This window comes from Dreissena polymorpha, chromosome 5 (assembly GCF_020536995.1).
Source record: "Dreissena polymorpha isolate Duluth1 chromosome 5, UMN_Dpol_1.0, whole genome shotgun sequence".
Lineage (NCBI taxonomy): Eukaryota > Metazoa > Mollusca > Bivalvia > Myida > Dreissenidae > Dreissena > Dreissena polymorpha.
The window spans coordinates 116354515-116377111 of NC_068359.1; the positions used below are offsets into that span (position 1 = coordinate 116354515).

At 37.4% G+C, this 22597-nt stretch overlaps 1 protein-coding gene across 3 annotated transcripts in view; it reads left to right on the forward strand.

Moving 5' to 3' along the window:
• Positions 1–22597, forward strand: part of LOC127832548 (serine/threonine-protein kinase ATR-like) — a 272751-nt gene that overhangs the window by 154277 nt on the left and 95877 nt on the right. For all 3 annotated transcript variants that reach the window (XM_052358060.1, XM_052358059.1, XM_052358062.1), the window contains exons 24-29: positions 1750–1911; positions 7629–7725; positions 11106–11297; positions 15371–15466; positions 17951–18055; positions 22018–22113. In XM_052358060.1, coding sequence (XP_052214020.1) covers positions 1750–1911; positions 7629–7725; positions 11106–11297; positions 15371–15466; positions 17951–18055; positions 22018–22113 — 748 coding nt within the window. The remainder of the gene's footprint in view (positions 1–1749; positions 1912–7628; positions 7726–11105; positions 11298–15370; positions 15467–17950; positions 18056–22017; positions 22114–22597) is intronic.

Genomic DNA, 22597 nt, shown 5'->3' on the forward strand with positions numbered 1-22597 from the left:
ACTGAAGTTCAAAGGTCAAAATGCTTGTCTGGACCATAACTATGTCATTTATCGTTAAATTTTAAAATCATTTGGCAAATTTGTTCACCAACATGGGACGGTGTGAGGCGCGAAACAATTGCGTCAATATCTCGAAGGTCAAGGTCTCACTTTGAGTTCAAAGATTAAAAATGGCCATAAATGAGCTTGTCTGGGCAATAACTATGTCGTTCATTGTGAGATTTTAAAATCATTTGGCACATTTGTTCACCATCATTGGACGGTGTGTCGCGCGAAAGAATTACGTCGATATCTCCAAGGTCAAGGTCACACTTTGAGTTCAAAGGTCAAAAATGGCCATAAATGAGCTTGTCCGGGCCATAACTATGTCATTCATTGTGAGATTTTAAAATCATTTGGAATATTTGTTCACCATCATTGGACGGTGTGTCGCGCGAAAGAATTACGTTGATATCTCCAAGGTCAAGGTCACACTTTGAGTTCAAAGGTCAAAAATGGCCATAAATGAGCTTGTCCAGGGCCATAACTATGTTGTTCATTGTGAGATTTTAAAATCATTTGGCACATTTGTTCACCATTATTGGACGGTGTGTCGCGCGAAAGAATTACGTTTATATTTGCAACGTCAAGGTCACACTGTGAGTTCAAAGGTCAAAAATGGCCATTAATGATCTTGTCAGGGCAAAAACTATGTCATTAATTGTGAGATTTAAAAAAAACCTGGTACATTTGTTCACAATCATTGGACGATGTGTCATGCGAAAAAATTATGTCGATAACTCCAAGGTCTAGGTCACACTCGGAGTTCAAAAGTAAAAAAATGGCCATAAATTTGGACGGCATGTCATGCAAAAGAATTCAAGAGTTCAAAGGTCGAAATGGCCATAAATGATAATGGCATTATAATTCTAAAAAATCACCATAAATTGGAATCTCTTGTTTTGTGAAGACAGCATGCAAAATAGTCTGTGTCAATGCGGCACGTCGGGGTATACGTCACGTCTGTGACAAACCTCTAGTTTTTTACTGAAATTGTAAACAAAGAGTCAATGGCATCAGTATAAGTCTTGTGAAAATTTGCACTCTGTGTGAATTGACAGTTTGATTGACAAAGGATTCCTGTCTGAAGCCAGCAACACCTTTCTTGCCGACAAAATTGGCTTCCTTTGTTCAGCAATGTGCTAAAGCAATCGTTTGTTTGGCAATCGTCCAATTAATTAAAAGCAGGTGCATAGCTCCCCCTCTTGAATCTCTTGCAGAGAATGGAGGTGGAGTTAAAAGGTTTATTGAGCAAGTGTTTTACGCAAGTTGAGTCCCAATTTGCCGTAATTACTTGGACTAAGCTTGAAATGAAGAAAATGTTTATCTAGAATTTTCAGAGAAATATCGATTAGTTCCAATTTACAAACTTCCTGACATCTTCAAAACGAGCGCAGCCGATGTCAAAAATTATTTTTACTGTTCCCATGACGTCATTTACATTCTCAAAACAAAAGTGCAGTTTCTTTGTGTACTTAACCTTTTTTTTTTTTTTGTTCGAAAAAAACTTCCCAATTTGTATCGATGTGGCAGGAGTTCTAGAACTGAATCTATATTTCTCAACCAGAAAAACAGCACTCGCTCTGTCGGTCAAGTATTTAACAAACTTTACTTGCCCAACAATTAACTTCACTCGCAAATTCGAGGGTCGAGTGGATTTTTCAAGGCCTGCCCTGTGCTGGTATGTGATGGTATGCAATGTTCCTTTAGCAAGGTGATAGAGCACCTGCTGAAAGAGCAGACGTGTGAGGACGTTGACAACGCCAACAAGCTGATCCTAACCAAGCTTCGTGAGGCCTTCATACGCGCCAAGGCAGACGGCAACACTCGTGTTCAGGAGACCTTACTGCTCACCATAGCACAGCTTGGCCGGTTAGAGGATTTTAGCCTGCATCTTACTCATGTCGATTGTCCAATTAACATGTCAGAAAATGATGTTTTTATCAGTATAGCATTTACCATTTATTTTATATTATGTGAGGCCTGCACAACATAGAAAATACACTTGCTTTTGGTTTTAGATCTTTATTTATCTTTGGCTGTGTAAAAGAATATTCTGCCCCTATATCCAGCTTTGTAGATCTATATTGATGATTAACTTACTCCTTCATTTTATCCTTAGAATACATCTAATTCAATGGGAGTCATAGACTTGGGCTCTGTCTTTCATATAAAAGATGTTTGCCAAATTTAACTTTATTAACTGATTATTATAATTCCATCTGAAGTTAAAAAGAGCCAGTTCTATGTGTCAAACAAACAATTTTGGTATGTCACTACACAAAAAGGGCATTTAAATGCAGATTAATGTGCTATTATGTCAGAAAAGTGGCCATTTTTCACTAAACCCAACATGGAGGTGCATAGTAAATGTTTAAGTGTTTTTTGTAAGAGGACATGTTACTGATAAAGAATCCAAATGATGCTGGGCTGGTATCTTTGGGGTTTTTGAGAAATTCAAGATAACGGCAATTTACGGTCTTACATGTGCATTATTTTATGTATTATAATGTAATTTTGATATTGATATGCATGTTAAATATGAATAACAAAGTACAAACGTGTGCAATATAACAAAATTGAAGATAGCGTCCAAAATGGCTGCCAGAATCAAAATGGCTGTTCAAAAATTGCTCCTAAAACCAAGATTATATCTAAATTTTCTCATAAGAATAATGAATATGAAAAAATAATACAATTTAGTAACATAAAAGTGCTTAATAAGTGTTTGATAAAGTGAATTTCAATAATACATATGCAGAATATAGTATAACAAGAACATATGGACCTAATCCTGACCATTGGAGAAAATGTATACAGTCCAACCTGCCCGAGCGACCACCTTTGAATAGCGACCACCTGTCCATAACGACCACATTGATTATCCCCCGAACGATTTCACTATATATTTTACCTGCGAATAACGCTCGCCTCCAAACAACAACATGCTACAGTCATTTTACATTCCCAAAAGTCGATTTACTAACAAAATCTTTTTAATTATCATAATACAATGTATAACGTTTGATAACGAATAATTTGTATTTGACAAAACAGCATGCATAAACTTATTAATACAATTATAAGATATTTTTTGCAGAATTTTCTGTTGAGCATGGTACGTTGTCATCGGTTTGCAAAATAAAATAAAAAATATTGTATTACTTGCAAGAGGCTAACAACGACCATTTCAATAATAACAATCAACGATTTCACAACTTTCAAGAAAACAATGGCCCCCATGATGCTGTGAAAGTCACATGATAAACATCTTACCAGTGCACTCGTCGGTCGCTATGGAGATATTGGCAAGTGACAGTTTACTTTACACGAAAGCATTTTTTTGTTTATTTAACACACATTGCTAATTGGTAGCCACCTGCTTTTTTTATGCATTTGACAGTTTGTCGAAAGTGTAAGAAGTTGCATTTTTATCTTAGTGGCTGGGGATTAATGTACTAATTGCCAAAAATATCAATGAAAAGTTTGGGTCTTACATCAACTCATTTGAAAGTCACAAATCTTTCCGTCTTAGGGCCAGTGAATGACATACAGGACAGCAGATCCATCTGTTACTGAACATGTAATCTTGCTTTCAATAAGCTGCTCATACACTTCTACTTTAAATTGATTCTTCAGCACATATTTGGTATGTACTATTCCCCTGTGTCAGTAAATTTAGCAGTATGTACTGGAGCCATTTCATGGTTTAGTATTTGGTTAATGTTAATTATACCCCCACAAACGAAGTTTAGGGGGGTATATAGGAGTCGGTCGGTCTGTCTGTCGGTCCGTATTAAGTGTCCGCTCTCTAATTTAAGTAGTTTTCATCCGATCTTCACCAAACTTGGTCAGAAGTTGTATCTAGATGATGTCTAGTCCAAGTTCGAACATGGGCCTTTCCGGGTCAAAAACTAGGTCACGGGGTCACTTAGTGCGTTTTAAACATTCAGCATTTTGTCCGCTCTCTAATTCAAGTAGTTTTCATCCGATCTTTACCAAACTTGGTCAGAAGTTGTATCTAGATGATGTCTAGGCCAAGTTTTAACATGGGCCTTGCCGGGTCAAAAACTAGGTCACGGGGTCACTTAGTGCGTTTTAAACATTGAGCATGCTGTTCGCTCTCTAATTCAAGTAGTTTTCATCCGATCTTCACCATACTTGGTCAGAAGTTGTATCTAGATGATGTCTAGGTCAAGTTCGAATATGGGTTATGCCGGGTCAAAAACTAGGTCACTGGGTCACTTAGTGCGTTTTAAACATTGAGCATGGTGTCCGCTGTTTTTTGTGAAGACAACATGCAAAATATTCTGTGTCAATGCGGCATGTGGGGGTATTCGTTTTGTCTGTGACAAAGCCATAGTTGCCCTAGAACTAGCATGCAAGCCTATCACTTTTATAAATGAGATTGATGTCATACACTTTGGTGTAGTGTCAGAAACCTAAATGTGTTTTCTAGACAAAATCTGGGTTTCAACCTTTTTAGGGTCGGGCCATGAGTTTTCAAATTCCATCGTTTGGGTTTTACCAATATCTTTTGCTTGATCTACATTAGCAGATGTTAGTGCTATTGTTCCAGTCACAATGTTCACTAGACTGGATGGATGTTGCTTTGATACAACTGATTACATTGTGTCAACTTTCTCCTAATACTTGAATTATCCTTAGCATCTGTTTTAATCCTCACCTGCTTTTAATGCCCCCGGATCAAAAGATCGGGGGTATATTGTTTTTGGCCTGTCTGTCATTGTGTCAGTCAGTCAGTCAGTCATTGTATGTGTGTGTCACAAAACTTTAACCTTGGTTAAACTTTTATAACTTTTTGAATATTGAAGATAGCAATTTGATATTTGGCATGCATGTGTATCTCATGAAGCTGCACATTTTGAATGGCTAAAGGTCAAGGTCATCGTTCAAGGTCAAAGGTCAAATTTATGGCTTCAAAGCGGCGCAATAGGGGGCATTGTGTTTCTGACAAACACATCTCTTGTCTTTGTTGTGTTGTTCATCAGTGTCTGCTAAATTGGGACTGCTCATTTCTCTCAGAATTCCTTCCAACCTTCTGCACATATGCAGACTTAAACTCCAAACCTTGAGAATTTTAAGTGCTGAACCTATGATTTCCTTCTTGGTGTAGCCATATCTCATAAACGTATCTATGAACATGTCGCTCCGTATGGCATTCCATGGCCCCGGCACATGTCTCATGACCTGCTCACCCTTGAAGAACTTGTCTTGTGTGCTTTCAGGCTTTTTATGTCCACCACTATAGTAGTGGGGGACATATTGTTTTTGCCCTGTCTGTTGGTCTGTTGGTTGGTTGGTCTGTTGGTTGGTTTGCGCCAACTTTAACATTTGCAATAACTTTTGCAATATTGAAGATAGCAACTTGATATTTGGCATGCATATGTATCTCATGGAGCTGCACATTTTGAGTGGTGAAAAGTCAAGGTCAAGGTCATCCTTCAAGGTCAAAGGTCAAATATATGGGTCAAAATGGCTCATTTAATGTACACTTTTGCAGTATTTCAATATTCAAGATAGCAACTTGATATTTGGCATGCATGTGTATCTCATGGAGCTGCACATTTTGAGTGGTGAAAGGTCAAGGTCATCCTTCAAGGTCAGATGTCAAATATATGTGGCCAAAATCGCTCATTTTATGAGTACTTTTGCAATATTGAAGATAGCAACTTGATATTTGGCATGCATGTGTATCTCATGGAGCTGCACATTTTGAGTGGTGAAAGGTCAAGGTCAAGGTCATCCTTCAAGGTCAGAGGTCAAATATATGTGGCCCAAATCGCTAATTTTATGAATACTTTTGCAATATTGAAGCTAGCAACTTGATATTTGGCATGCATGTGTATCTTATGGAGCTGCACATTTTGAGTGGTGAAGGGTCAAGGTCATCCTACAAGGTCAAACGTCATATACGGGGACATTGTGTTTCACAAACGCATCTTGTTCTTCATTGACTTTAGATAATAGAGGCGGTATCTCGCGTAGTGTACAGCGGCAAAGAAGTATGGTTACATGAGCTTAACTGATGCCAAGTGCAGTGGCAAATCATATTCTCTTTCTGCTTAACATACATCATTATAGGAAACCCACAATTTAGACATACGACTGGCAGATGCTATGTTTTTAAGATACAATCATCAAATCTGAAAATTATTTTCACTGAATACCTTGCACAACAATGCCTTTGTTGCTATTCGTAATTTCCATACACTCTGTGGATATTCACTCAAGCAGCTCTTCCAACCCACTATTTTCCAGAAGCATTACCACTGACACCACAGGTAATCTTTAAACACTTTTCTCTCATCAAAGGATATAAATTGTGAAAACTATTCTTTAATATATAAGGAACATTATTAAGAATTGTAATTAATTTATTTGTGTAGTCAATGCTCACTTGATGGAAATCAAACTGGTTTAAATCATTTGTGCTTTAGGAATATGTGTACATGATTTTTGCGCCTAGTGTATTATGCAGTACATTTGTATGTTACGTATGGTTACCTATTCTGTAATCACTTTATGTATTGGTAAAATAATACATTTAAGAGATTTTAGTGGATAATATTGAATGGTCTTCACAAAATGTCACTCAGAAATACAATTAGTTCAGTTTGTATAGCATAAAATTCAGATTCAATATAGTGGAATCGAATATTAACTGCAATTATTTGCCAAAGCAACCATATTGGCAGCCATCTTGTGTATAATCGGGAATTTGATTTTGATTCCAATACATAAACCATTATAACATCATTCTATTTTATGCTGAAAGATCCAAAATAATTGATAAAGACATGATTTTGTCACCACATACATTAAAATGCTGAAAACGACGGCCATCTTGAAAGCCAACTTTGATTTCTTAAAAAAAAAGGTTCCAGCTTGGCATGGTTTGGATTCTTTATCAGTAGCATGTCCTCTAACAAAAAAAAAACTAAAACATTACTATACACCTCAATGTCGGGTATATGTAATTTTCTGCTGGACTATGAGTTGATTATCCACAGAAATCTACTTTTACTTTCTAATGATTTTCAGAACATACTTTTTACATGTTTGTACTCCATCTTAGTGTAAATTTACTATTAAATTGGTTATTATTATTTACTATGAACAGTGCTGATGCCTGCACATCATTAGGCATGTTAAATGAGAGTACCCCCTTCTGGATTGGATGTCCAATCATTGCGTGTCCCACAAATCACTAAATGATTCAGGCACACAATGAACCTGTGAAATTCTTGAACACATTTACTGTTTATATTGGCCATAATTGCTTTAAAAATGTTATCAGTTGGTGTTAATTGTGATTTATGGAGCGAAGTGTTATATCATTGTTAGGTTGAAATGCTGCGAGGTAAAATGGCTCATAAATTTTTATGACATGTCCTCATATATGACCTGATATATAACCTGAAGAATTATGGCTTGTTTGAATTGAACCACCTCTTAAGTTTAGACTATATTTTACATTGACTTTGATAGAAAGGAATCTTGACTTATGAATGATATTATACAGGTTTATGCAAATTCTACAATACATGACTATTGAATTATTTCAGTGTGTCAGAAGGCGATGTGCTTGTGGTGGTGATCATCAACCTATTGGAAAGCATGTTGTCCCCCCAGCCTCAGGTGGCTGCAGTTGCATACATGCAGGTGGGTCACAACATACCAAATACAGGCATAAATAGAGCCAATATTTGTATGTCTCAGTAATTGTAAGCTATGTTCTTTTGGTGTGATAATAATAATACCAAATTTATATAGCGCCCTTTTCATACAGTATTGTGCGTTCAAAGGCGCTTAAAAAAATGTACATGTATAACAAATAACATTTGTTAAAGCTTTAAATTTAAGAGCACATTCTAACCAATATAACGTTAAACAACAACTGGCTTTATCAAATGACCATTAAAATAAAGAAAACGCCTAATGGCTGATGTACTGGGCAGTATATTACCATGTGTCTGTTGTACAGGGCAGTATACTACCATGTGGCTCTTGTTCAGGGCAGTATACTACCATGTGTCTGTTGTATAGGGCAGTATATTACCATGTGGCTGTTGTACAGGGCAGTATATTACCATGTGTCTGTTGAATAGGGCAGTATATTACCATTTGGCTGTTGTACAGGGCAGTATATTACCATTTGGCTCTTGTACAGGGCAGTATACTACCATGTGGCTCTTGTACAGGGCAATGCATTAACATGTGTCTGTTGTACAGGGCAGTGCATTAACATGTGTCTGTTGTACAGGGCAGTATACTACCATGTGTCTGTTGTACAGGGCAGTATACTACCATGTGGCTGTTGTATAGGGCAGTATACTACCATGTGTCTGTTGTACAGGGCAGTATATTACCATGTGGCTGTTGTACAGGGCAGTATACTACCATGTGTCTGTTGTACAGGGCAGTACACTACCATGTGGCTGTTGTACAGGGCAGTATACTACCATGTGTCTGTTGTACAGGGCAGTATACTACCATGTGTCTGTTGTATAGGGCAGTATATTACCATTTGGCTGTTGTACAGGGCAGTATATTACCATGTGGCTGTTGTACAGGGCAGTATATTACCATGTGGCTGTTGTACAGGGCAGTATACTACCATGTGTCTGTTGTACAGGGCAGTATATTACCATTTGGCTGTTGTACAGGGCAGTATACCACCATGTGGCTGTTGTACAGGGCAGTATATCACCATGTGGCTTTTGTACGGGGCAGTAAATTACCGTGTGGCCCTTGTACAGGGCAGTACACTACCATGTGTCTGTTGTACAGGGCAGTATATTACCATGCGGCTGTTGTACAGGGCAGTGTATTAACATGTGTCTGTTGTAAAGGGCAGTATACTACCATTTGGCTGTTGTACAGGGCAGTATACTACCATGTGTCTGTCGTACAGGGCAGCATATCACCATGTGGCTGTGGTACAGGGCAGTATGCCAACTGCATCCAGCATCAATATTCAAAACAAATATGCAAATATAATTATGTGATTCACTTAGATTCCTGCTTTGCTCGAAAACCGAAATAAGCAAAATACGAACAATGGATTCTAAGAAGTAAATAAAGTGATTGGGTCAAAACCTACCTACCTGCCCTTGCTTTCACACATAAAACTGTCAGTTTCACTTCATTAGGATTATTGTTTAGTCGGTGCTCTCAGAGCCCGGCACTGCTGCTTAAGGCAGACAGTCCATGCCGACTATCTACCTGAAACCCGAAACCCTTGTTTATTCACTGCTTCATTTAAAATAATTATTAAACATTACCCGTTGTAGACGTTTACAAACATATGTGTTTTCAGTCTTGTCTTGAATCTTCAAGATTTTAACAATCAAACTTAGGTTAATATGCTTACATCTCAGGTTTCCACAATGCCAGTATTTGAACACTATTGAAATGCGTATTTGTTTGGGTGATTTGAAAACATTCAATGTTTGGCTATAGTGAGACATTAGATCACCTATCATACAATATTATTTGCCTTAAGAGTTACGATGATATGCCCCTTTCTGCTGCCTATTGACTTCTTGTGATGAGTTCTGTAACTTGTTTACTCGAATGTTGCAGTTGAAGGATAGTTATACCCCCATTACCATTGGTAACGGGGGCTATATAGGAGTCACTTTGTCGGTCGGTCTGTTGGTCTGTCTGTCTGTCCCGAAATTTCATCCGATCTTCACCAAACTTGGTCACAAGTTGTATCTAGATGATGTATAGGTAAAGTTTAAATATGGGTCATGCCGCGTCAAAAACTAGGTCACGGGGTCACTTAGTGTGTTTTAAACCGAAAGTTTGTCCAGACCATAACTATGTCATTTATCGTTAGATTTTAAAATAACTTGGTACATTTGTTCACCATCATGGGACGGTGTGTCGTGTGAAAAAAGTACGTCAATATCTCCAAGGTCAAGTTCACACTTGGAGTTCAAAGGTAAAATGCATGTCCGGGCCATAACTTTATCATTTATTTTGAGATTTTAAAATCATTTTGCAAATTTGTTCACCATCATTGAACGGTGTGTCGCGCGAAAGAATTACGTCGATATCTCCAAGGTCAAGGTCACACTTTGAGTTCAAAGATCAAAAATGGCCATAAATGAGCTTGTAAGGGCAATAACTATGTCGTTCATTGTGAGATATTAAAATCATTTAGCACATTTGCTCACCATCATTGGACGGTGTGTCGTGTCAAAGAATTACATTGATATCTCCACGGTCAAGGTCACACTTTAAGTTCAAAGGTCAAAAACGGCCATAAATGAGCTTGACCGGGCCAATACTATGTTGTTCATTGTGAGATTTTAAAATCATTTGGCACATTTTTTCACCATCATTGGACCGTGTGTCACGCGAAAGAATTGCGTTGATATCTCCAAGGTTAAGGTCACACTTTGAGTTCAAAGGTCAAAAATGGCCATAAATGAGCTTGTCCAGGGCATAACTATGTCATTCATTGTGAGATTTTAAAATCATTTGGCACATTTGTTTACCATTATTAGACGGTGTGTCTCGCGAAAGAATTATGTCGATATCTCCAAGGTCAAGGTAACACTTTGAGTTTAAAGGTCAAAATTGGCCGTAAATGATCTTGTCCGGGCCATAACTATGTCATTCATTGTGAGATTTTAAAATTACTTGGTACATTTGTTCACAATCATTGGACAATGTGTCATGCGAAAGAATTACGTCGATATCTTCAAGGTCAAGGTCACACTTGGAGTTAAAAAGTGAAAAATAGCCATAAATGAGCTTGTCCGGGCCATAAATATGTCATTCATTGTGAGATTTTAAAATGACTCTGTACATTAATTTTGTTCACAGTCATTGGACGGCATGTCATGCAAAAGAATTCAAGTTCAAAGGTCAAAATGGCCATAAATAATAATGGCATAATAATTTCTTAAAAATCACCATTTAGATTCTCTTGTTTTGTGAAGACAGCATGCAAAATAGTCTGTGTCAATGCAGCATGTGGGGGTATATGTCACGTCTGTGACAAAGCTCTAGTTGCTGGAATGTTGCAGTTGAAGGATATCGCGGATCACAAGAAGACAAAGACCCAGAATCTGTTCATGCGTTGCCGGCGTGATGTGTGCAAGTTCTTGGTGGATGCCATGCATGATGCCCAGAGTGGCAGCATGGGCAAGTCAGGGGAGGAGATACTGTCTGAGGTTGCAAGCGTCCTGGGCTTTCAAAACATAAAGGCATTCCTCTCGGTGAGTGAGAACATTGAGATATTGTATCTATGCTCCAGTGAGTACACAGATATATTGTATCTATGATCCAGTCATTAGACACAGGCATTGTATCTGTACTCCAGTGAGTATACAGAGATATTGTTTCTATGCTCCAGTGAAAACACAGATATATTGTATCTATGCTCCAGTGAAAACACAGAGATATTGTTTCTATGCTCCAGTGAGCATACAGAGATATTGTATCTATGCTCCAGTGAGTATACAGAGATATTGTATTGATGGTCTAGTGAGTATACAGAGATAATTGTATCAATGATCCAGTGAGAATGCAGAGATATTGTATCTATGCTCTAGTGAGTACATAGAGATATTGTATCTATGCTCCAGTGAGTATACAGAGATATTGTATCTATGCTCCAGTGAGTATACAGAGATATTGTATCTATGCTCCAGTGAGAATACAGAGATATTGTATCTATGCTCCAGTGAGTACACAGAGATATTGTATCTATGCTCCAGTGAGTATACAGACATATTGTATTGATGGTCTAGTGAGAATACAGAAATAATTGTATCTATGATCCAGTGAGTATGCAGAGATATTGTATCTATGCTCAAGTGAGTACATAGAGATATTGTATCTATGCTCAAGTGAGTATGCAGTGATATTGTATATATATGCTCCAGTGAGTACACAGAAATAGTGTATGGATGCTCCTGAGATTGCACAAAAATATTGTATCTATGCTCCAGTGAATACATAGAGATATAGTATATATGGTCCAGTGAGTATACAAAAATATTGTATCTATGCTCCAATGAGTGAACCAAGATATTGTATCTATGCTCCAGTGATTACATAGAGATATTGTATCTGTACCCTAAGAAATGGTATCTTTCCTTCAATGAGGATACAAAGATATTATATGTATATAACATGTACACCTCAGAGATATTGGTCCTTCTATATCTATATGACCGGTTTCAGTATGTAAAGTGCGATAGAGAAACGTAAGGGTATATAACCGGTCACTATTTTTATGCTCCCCGAAAATTTTCGGGGAGCATATAGTTGCCAGTTTGTCCTTACTTCCTTACTTCCATCCATCACACTTTTGTTACAGTTTCTCATAGCACCTTCAATACTTTACCGATCTCTTTCATATTTGGCATGGAGGTACCTTGCATGGACCTCTACCTTTTGATGAGGTTTGAGGTCACTGGGGTCAAGGTCACTGAGGCTAATAATAAATTTTTCCGTCACACTTTTGTTACAGTTTCTCATACCACCTTCAATACTTTACCAATCTCTTTCATTTTTGGCATGTTTGCATGGAACTCTACCTTTTGATGAGGTTTGAGGTTACTGGGGTCAAGGTCACCGAGGCTTATAATAGATTTATCTGTCACACTTTTGTTACAGTTTCTCATAGCACCTTCAATACTTTACCGATCTCTTTCATATTGGGCATGTAGGTACCTTGCATGGATCTCTACCTTTTGATGAGGTTTGAGGTCACTGGGGTCAAGGTCACCTAGGCTAACAATAGATTTTTCCGTAACACTTTTGTTACAGTTTCTCATAGCACCTTTAATATTTTACAGATCTCTTTCATATTTGGCATGTAGGTACCTTGCATGGACCTCTACCTTTTGATGAGGTTTGAGGTCACTGGGGTCAAGGTCACTGAGGCTTATAATAGATTTTTCCGTCATGCTTTTGTTACAGTTTCTCATAGCACCTTCAGTTCTTTACCGATCTCTTTCATATTTGGCATGTAGGTACCTTGCATGGACCTCTACCTTTTGATGAGGTTTGAGGTCACTGGGGTCAAGGTCACTGAGGCTTATAATAAATTTTTCCGTCACACTTTTGTTACAGTTTCTCATACCACCTTCAATACTTTACCAATCTCTTTCATTTTTGGCATGTTTGCATGGAACTCTACCTTTTGATGAGGTTTGAGGTTACTGGGGTCAAGGTCACCGAGGCTAATAATAGATTTATCTGTCACACTTTTGTTACAGTTTCTCATAGCACCTTCAATACTTTACCGATCTCTTTCATATTTGGCATGTAGGTACCTTGCATGGATCTCTACCTTTTGATGAGGTTTGAGGTCACTGGGGTCAAGGTCACCTAGGCTAACAATAGATTTTTCCGTCACACTTTTGTTACAGTTTCTCATAGCACCTTTAATATTTTACAGATCTCTTTCATATTTGGCATGTAGGTACCTTGCATGGACCTCTACCTTTTGATGAGGTTTGAGGTCACTGGGATCAAGGTCAATGAGGCTTATAAAAGATTTTTCCGTCATGCTTTTGTTACAGTTTCTCATAGCACCTTCAATACTTTACCGATCTCTTTCATATTTGGCATGTAGGTACCTTGCATGGACCTCTACCTTTTGATGAGGTTTGAGGTCACTGGGCTCAAGGTCACCGAGGCTTTTAATATATTTTCCGTCACGCTTTTGTAACAGTTTCTCATAGCACCTTCAATACTTTACCGATCTCATTCATTTTTGTCATATAGGTACCTTGCATAAGCCTCTACCTTTTGATGAGGTTTGAGGTCACTGGGGTCAAGGTCACCGAGGCTAATAAAAGATTTTTATGTTCCCCACCACTTTAGTACACTTTAATGTACACTTTTGCAATATTGAAGATAGCAACTTAATATTTGGCATGCATGTGTATCTCATTGAGCTGCACATTTTGAGTGGTAAAAGGTCAAGGTCATCCTTCAAGGTCAAAGGTCAAATATATGGGGACATTTCACAAACACATCGCTTGTTTTAGGTGGTTATTAACACATAGATTGACAAAGCGCATCATCGGGGAGCATCCATCAGTTTCACTGATATTCTTGTTTGTATACGGACCGTTCGGGGTTACACACCACTAAATGTGCACTGTGTTGAAGCGTTTTATTGAACAGCATTGACACTATTTCAGCTTTAACAAGAGTAAAAAAAAAAAAAAATAATTTAGAATAAACGACATGCTTACCCAAATACCAACGTTAATCCAATGTTACAATAAAATCGAAAGATATTCACTTCCATTGTCTATTCTTCCATCCCTTTAACTTATTATAAATCACACTATTTTATTGTATTCCTATCGAAGTTTACATTATTTATGATAGACACACAATCCGAAATATGTTTTGCATTCGTTCGATGCCTTAAACAAATAACTAACTGTTAAAAAAACACCACGTGCGACATGTCCTTAACATCCAGAGAATTTAGCTCTAACTGGAATGTCAGAGAAACTACATGACACGATATACGTCATCGTTTGCGCATTCAGTTGCATGAAAAATAAAAGTACGGAAAGCCGGTTCAACACTGCACAATGATGCAGGGGACACTCTTCGGTGTAATAAAAGAAATAGTAAACTCCACTTCGGTCCCAATGGCATTATAGTGACCTGCCAGGCAGCCAAAAACTGTATAATATTATGGACCTCTGCCTACGGCTTCAGTCCATATACGGTTTGTGGCTGCCTGGCTGGTCACTATAATGCCATAGGGACCTCAGTGGGGTTTACTATTTCTTAAATATATATATATATATTTATATATATATATATATATATATGCTCCAGTCAGTACATAGTGTTTGTATCTGTACTCCAGTGAGTACACAAAGATATTGTATCTATGCTCCAGTGAGTATACAGATATATTGTATCTGTGCTCCAATGAGTATACAGAGATATTGTATCTATGCTCCAGTGAGTATACAGAGATATTGTATCTATGCTCCAGTGAGTATACAGAGATATTGTATCTATGCTCCAGTGAGTATACAGAGATGTATTATCTATGCTCTGTTGAGTACCCAGTGATTTTATATGTTCTTCTGTGAGTACATAAGAGTTATTGTATCTATGCTTCAGTTAGTAAACAGAGATAATGTATATATGCTTTTGTTTCAATGCTGCAGTGAGTTCACAGAGATATTTAGAAATGTGCTTTTGCGTCAATAAATTGTGTGAACATCATTCAGAGGCTTGAAATTTAATAAAAAGTTTATTTGCTGTGCAAATATTTCCATCAATGAAGTCTTTTTGCTAGGGCACAGAGAAATTTGTTGTGCCGTACCTGGTTAGCAAGCGGTCTGTGGCTGCCTCCAATCTCATCAAGATGGTAGCAACACAACTGGAGGTTGCAGTAAGTAGAAGGTGTCTGATGTACATATACATGATGATGTAAACCATTTCAAGTACAAATCTTTACTATTTATGCTCCCCCAAAATTTTTTGGGGGGAGCATATAGTCGCCGCTTCGTCTGTCCGTGCCTGTGTCCGTCCGTCTGTGCACAATTTTTGTCCAGGCTATTTCTCAGCAATTAATGACCGTAATTCAATTAAACTTTATGGGAAGCTTCACTACCAAGAGGAGATGTGCATATTATCAGCCGGTTCTGGTCGGATGATTTTTCACAGAGTTATGGCCCTTTGAAATTTTCCATTAACTGTACATATAGTGCAATTCTTGTCAGTTCTAGTCAGAAGATTTTTCACAGAGTTATGGCCCTTTGTAATTTTTAAGTTGCTAAACCATCCATCGTATTATTTTGTCCAAAGTTATTCCCCTCAAGACGTTTCCTTTTATTAACCAGGTTTTTCGAAGAAAAAAACTGGTTATTAGATTGGCGAATGTTGGCGGGGGGGTGGCGGGCAGAACAAGCTTGTCCGGGCCATAACTCTGTCGTTCATTGTCAGATTTTAGAATCATTTGGCACATTTGTTCACCATCATTAGACGGTGTGTCGCGTGATAGAATTACGTCGATATCTCCAAGGTCAAGGTCACAATTTGAGTTTGAAGGTCAAAAATGGCCATAAATGAGCTTGTCCGGGCCATAACTTTGTCGTTCATTGTCAGATTTTAAAATCATTTGCACATTTGTTCACCATCATTAGACGGTGTGTCGCGCGAAAGAATTACGTCGATATCTCCAAGGTCAAGGTCACAATTTGAGTTTGAAGGTCAAAAATTGCCATAAATGAGCTTGTCCGGGCCATTACTTTGTGATTCATTGTGAGATTTTAAAATCATTTGGCACATTTGTTCACCATCATTAGACGTTGTGTCGCACGAAAGAATCACGTCGATATCTCCAAGGTCAAGGTCACAATTTGAGTTTTAAGGTCAAAATTGGCCATATATGAGCTTGTCTGGGCCATTACTATATCATGCATTGTGACATTTTAAAATCATTTGGCACATTTGTTCACCATTATTGGACGATGTGTCGCACTAAAGAATTACGTCAATATCTCCAAGGTCAAGGTCGCCACAACTAAAAATAGATTGATTTTGAAACAACTATGTAACTATGAACAATCAGTAACAATGCACATTTTGATTTTGAGTTGTCTCTCTTTATCAGACTTTTTTATATCTCCCTTCAAAGAAGAGGGGGTATATTGTTTTGCACATGTCAGTCGATCCGTCAGTCCGTCCGTCCACCAGATGGTTTCCGGATGATAACTCAAGAACGCTTAGGCCTAAGATCATGAAACTTCATAGGTACATTGATCATGACTGGCAGATGACCCCTATTGATTTTCAGGTCACTAGGTCAAAGGTCAAGGTCACAGTGACTTGAAATAGTAAAATGGTTTCCTTATGATAACTCAAGAATGCTTACGCCTAGGATCATGAAACTTCATAGGTACATTGATCATGAGTGGCAGATGATCCCTATTGATTTTCAGGTCACTAGGTCAAAGGTCAAGGTCACAGTAACTCGAAACAGTAAAATGGTTTCCGGATGATAACTCAAGAATGCTTACACCTAGGATCATGAAACTTCATAGGAACATTAATCATGACTGGCAGATGACCCCTATTGATTTTCAGGTCACTATAGGTCAAAGGTCAATTTCATAGTGACTCAAAACAGTAAAATGGTTTTCGGATGATAACTCAAGAATGCTTACGTCTAGGAGCATGAAACTTCATAGGAACTTTGATCATGACTGGCAGATGACCCCTATTGATTTTCAGGTCAAAGGTCAAGGTCACAGTGACAAAAAACGTATTCACACAATTGATTCCACTACAACTGACAGTCCATATGGGGGGCATGCATGTTTTACAAACAGCCCTTCTTTTCTAATTGAAATCAAGGTCAATTTTACACAAGGGGGTTTACAATACACATTTTGAATTGTCTCCCTTTATCAGACTTTTTTCAACTGAAAACCTGGTTTTGTGACAATTTTGTCCCTTGTCTTAATATATAGTGCAATATTGTGCCAAAAAAACCTTTGGGGAGCATCACCCGTCTCCGACGGTTTCTTGTTCTTCTCAGTCACATGAAAAATGTGTCTTTCTAAAGATAAGTATAGTGTTCATTCTGTTAAGTTTTACCTTCTTCCATGTACGCTACTTTGTGTATGTAGTTATTAAAATTAGAAGTTTGGTTATTCAAGCCTGATCATTATATTATAACTTAAAATCTTTTCTATATTAATTGAGAATCTAGGAAGCCTGATAAAAAATGTACCTGTACTGGTGCTTCTCATTTAACTTGGCAAATTGAAACATTTGCATATGTAGTGTAAATATTTACAAGAAATTGGAATATGTGGTGTTTTCTTGATGATGTGATAGTTTCTACAAAAGTTTGAAAACTTTGTTTCAGAGTCGTAGTAAGTTGCTGATCAACAACACAAAGTATGTGTTCTCATACCTGGTGAGAACCAAACCGGACATGACTGATCTGCAGACAGCCATACAGTATCTTCAGGTAGAAATACACATGCCCTATACACCTCATTACAGCACCTTTTACATGCCTTACACATTGCGATTGTTGAAATAATAGTGTCCTTAAAATCATTTTATAATATCTCTTACAATTAATTTCAAACATTATTCAACAAATTAAAAAAAAAATTAGTGTTTGTTTTCAACAACCTACTTAACATCTTGATAAGACAATGCTAATGTTCTGGGAAAGGAACAGATAATATTAAATTTTGCTAATGTCAAGAGGTCAAGAAGGCTTAAACACATTTCAAGGTCATATATCAAAGACATTATTATCCATTTGTAATTAAAAATGCATATATTAATATAAAATTAATGACTACAGTGACCCCGCGTTTATCTGGACACGTCCGTTACGGCAGAAATTTCCGGATTAACGAATCTTACGTATTATCAAACCAGTGCCGTTTCAATAGTTAAATATTTACCTTATGACATAAACCTTATGTTTATGTACCTTAACATACTTATTTAGCATCAAGAATGATATTTTCTTGTTATGCAGACATTTATTTAGTTTAAAAAATCAAATGTTAAACAATGTAAATACAAAAACGCGTAACCAAATGTAAGTACATGTACACACATGACGAAAAGCTTTGTGAATGTTACAATCACACGTAAGCGTTGATAGCTTAGTATTAAATCAAGATTTCGTTGCCGAATACACTTTCCATGAGGACTGCCGTGTATCTCGTGTGATACTGCCGCAGTGAAAAGACGTTGCCATGGGTGGCACGCGAGCTGTAAGCTGGTGACGTCACAGAGTTACAAATCATTTAAGATGAATTGTGTAATGCAGACATCAATTTAAGTTTAAAGTGAGACCGCACAATTTTTATTTGTGTTAAATTGAAATGTATTGATAAAAAATATGTTACAATAAAACAAAATAGGCAAGGAAAATTATACATTGAAGACAAATGTCATTAAATGCAGCAAAGACAAATTAGCGCCCCGAGCCAATTGTGACGAAAATATTTCGTACATATTTTCCTACAATAACCGAAGCGTTTGTCTTTTTATTAGGATTGGAGTTAGATTCACATCGTACATGCATGATATACATGCTGGCAAATCCACTGTACAGACTGTTCGATTTCAGAATTAAATATCTGGCTTATTTCACATTTTTCTACACATGTTCTTCTAAACTTTTATTTTTAACCAGGTTTTTAACCAGGTTTTCCGAAGGAAAAAACTGGTTATTAGATTGGCGAATGCGGGCGGGCTGGCTGGCTGGCTGGCGGGCGGGCGGAACAAGCTTGTCCGGGCCATAACTATGTGGTTCATTGTCAGATTTTAAAATCATTTGGCACATTTGTTCACCATCATTGGACGGTGTGTCGCGCGAAATTATTACGTCGATATCTCCAAGGTCAAGGTCACACTTTGAGTTCAAAGGTCAAAAATGGCCATAAATGAGCTTGTCCTGGCCATAACTATGTCATTCATTGTGAGATTTTAAAATCATTTGGCACATTTGTTCACCATCATGGGACGGTGTGTCGCACGAAAGAATCACGTCAATATCTTAAATGTCAAGGTCGCCACGACTAAAAATAGATTTTTTTTTAAAACAAACTTACAAAGGGGGTTAATTTTGTTTGTTCATTTCAAAAGTTCAGTTTGAGTTTTTCTCCCTTTATCAGATTTTTTTTTCACAATGAAAACCTGGTTTTGTGACAATTTTGTCCCTTGTTATTTATATTGAACTATATGTATAATAAGTTTTGCACACATTTTATATAAATTCATAAATATTTGACAAAATCGTGCAGTCTCTCTATAATACTACAAATACTGTCAAGACTATAAATGTGAATGTTAAGGGCCAGACTGTCAAGACTATAAATGTGAATGTTAAGGGTCAGACTGTCAAGACTATAAACTTGAATGTTAAGGGCCAGACTGTCAAGACTATAAATGTGAATGTTAAGGGCCAGACTGTCAAGACTTTAAACTTGAATGTTAAGGGTCAGACTGTCAAGACTATAAACTTGAATGTTAAGGGCCAGACTGTCAAGACTATAATCTTGAATGTTAAGGGCCAGACTGTCAAGACTATAAATGTGAATGTTAAGGGCCAGACTGTCAAGACTATAAACTTGAATGTTAAGGGCCAGACTGTCAAGACTATAAATGTGATTGTTAAGGACCAGACTATCAAGACTATAAACTTGAATGTTAAGGGCCAGACTGTCAAGACTATAAACTTGAATGTTAAGGGCCAGACTGTCAAGACTATAGACTTGAATGTTAAGGACCAGACTATCAAGACTATAAACTTGAATGTTAAGGGCCAGACTGTCAAGAATATAAATGTGAATGTTAAGGGCCAGACTGTCAAGACTATAAATGTGATTGTTAAGGGCCAGACTGTCAAGACTATAAACGTGAATGTTAAGGGCCAGACTGTCAAGACTATAAACGTGAATGTGAAGGACCTGATATTTAAGACTATAAATGTGAATGTTTAAGGCCTGATTGTCAAGACTATAAATGTGAATGTTAAGGGCCAGACTATCAAGACTATAAATGTGAATGTTAAGGGCAGGCTATCAAGACTATAAATGTGAATGTAAAGGGCCAGACTGTCAAGACTATAAACATGAATGTTAAGGGCCAGGCTATCAAGACTATAAATGTGAATGTTAAGGGCCAGACTATCAAGACTATAAATGTGAATGTTAAGGGTCAGATTGTCAAGACTATTAATGTGATTGTTAAGGGCCAGGCTATCAAGACTATAAATGTGAATGTTAAGGGCCAGACTATCAAGACTTTAAATGTGAATGTTAAGGGTCAGATTGTCAAGACTATAAATGTGATTGTTAAGGGCCAGACTATCAAGACTATAAACTTGAATGTTGAGGGCCAGCCTGTCAAGACTATAAACTTAAATGTTAAGGGCCAGACAGTCAAGACTATAAACATGAATGTTAAGGGCCAGGCTATCAAGACTATAAATGTGAATGTTAAGGGCCAGACTGTCAAGACTATAAATGTGAATGTTAAGGGGCCAGACTGTCAAGACTATAAACATGAATGTTAAGGGCCAGGCTATCAAGACTATAAATGTGAATGTTAAGGGCCAGACTATCAAGACAATAAATGTGAATGTTAAGGGTCAGATTGTCAAGACTATAAATGTGATTGTTAAGGACCAGACTATCAAGACTATAAACTTGAATGTTTAGGGCCAGACTGTTAAGACTATATACTTGAATGTTAAGGGCCAGACTGTCAAGACTATAAACTTGAATGTTAAGGACCAGACTATCAAGACTATAAACTTGAATGTTAAGGGCCAGACTGTCAAGACTATAAACTTAAATGTTAAGGACCAGACTATCAAGACTATAAACTTGAATGTTAAGGGCCAGACTGTCAAGACTATAAACTTGAATGTTAAGGACCAGACTATCAAGACTATAAACTTGAATGTTAAGGGCCAGGCTATCAAGACTATAAATGTGAATGTTAAGGGCCAGACTGTCAAGACTATAAATGTGATTGTTAAGGGTCAGATTGTCAAGACTATAAACTTGAATGTTAAGGGCCAGACTGTCAAGACTATAAACGTGAATGTTAAGGGCCAGGCTATCAAGACTATAAACATGAATGTTAAGGGCCAGACTGTCAAGACTATAAACGTGAATGTTAAGGGCCAGGCTATCAAGACTATAAATGTGAATGTTAAGGGCCAGACTGTCAAGACTATAACTGTGAATGTTAAGGGCCAGACTGTCAAGACTAAAAACTTGAATGTTAAGGACCGGACTGTCAAGACTATAAACTTGAATGTTAAGGGCCAGACTGTCAAGACTATAAACGTGAATGTTAAGGGCCAGACTGTCAAGACTATACATGTGAATGTATAAGGCCAGACTGTCAAGGCTATAAACGCGCATGTTTACGTGTGTCTGTCTTTTGCAGAAGGAGACCGGCTTTGATCTGCCTAACCTCCTGCGTATCAATTTCCAGCAGGTGCACAATGAACTGCTACTGCATCTGAGTACCAGCTATTCCCAAGTAAATAGCAGTGGCTGAAACAACATCAACCACAACATTATTAGTTCTTACACATAAAAGCAGTAATAAGCATTGTCGAATCGGGAGGAAACATCTTGTTATTTATCACTAGTTATTCCAATATGCTGTATAAGTGTCTAATTTACTACTTGATTGTTGAAAGGCTATAATTGTCAGTGTGTTTTGATCACCAAATAATTGGCTCTTATTGACAGATAGATATTTGGCTATTATTGACATAGTGTTTAACCAATCACTAATTCATAGGCTTAAATTGGCATTATGTTAAGCCAATCACTATTTGATAGACTAATTGACATTGTGTTTAGCCAATCACTAATTAGTAGCCTATGGTTAACTGTGTGTTTTGCCAAGCACCAAAGATAGGTTAAAATTTACATTGTTTTTTGCTGACTACAGATGGATTGGCTATAAGTGACAGTGTATTTAGCCAACCACCAATTAATAGGTTAATATTGACAGC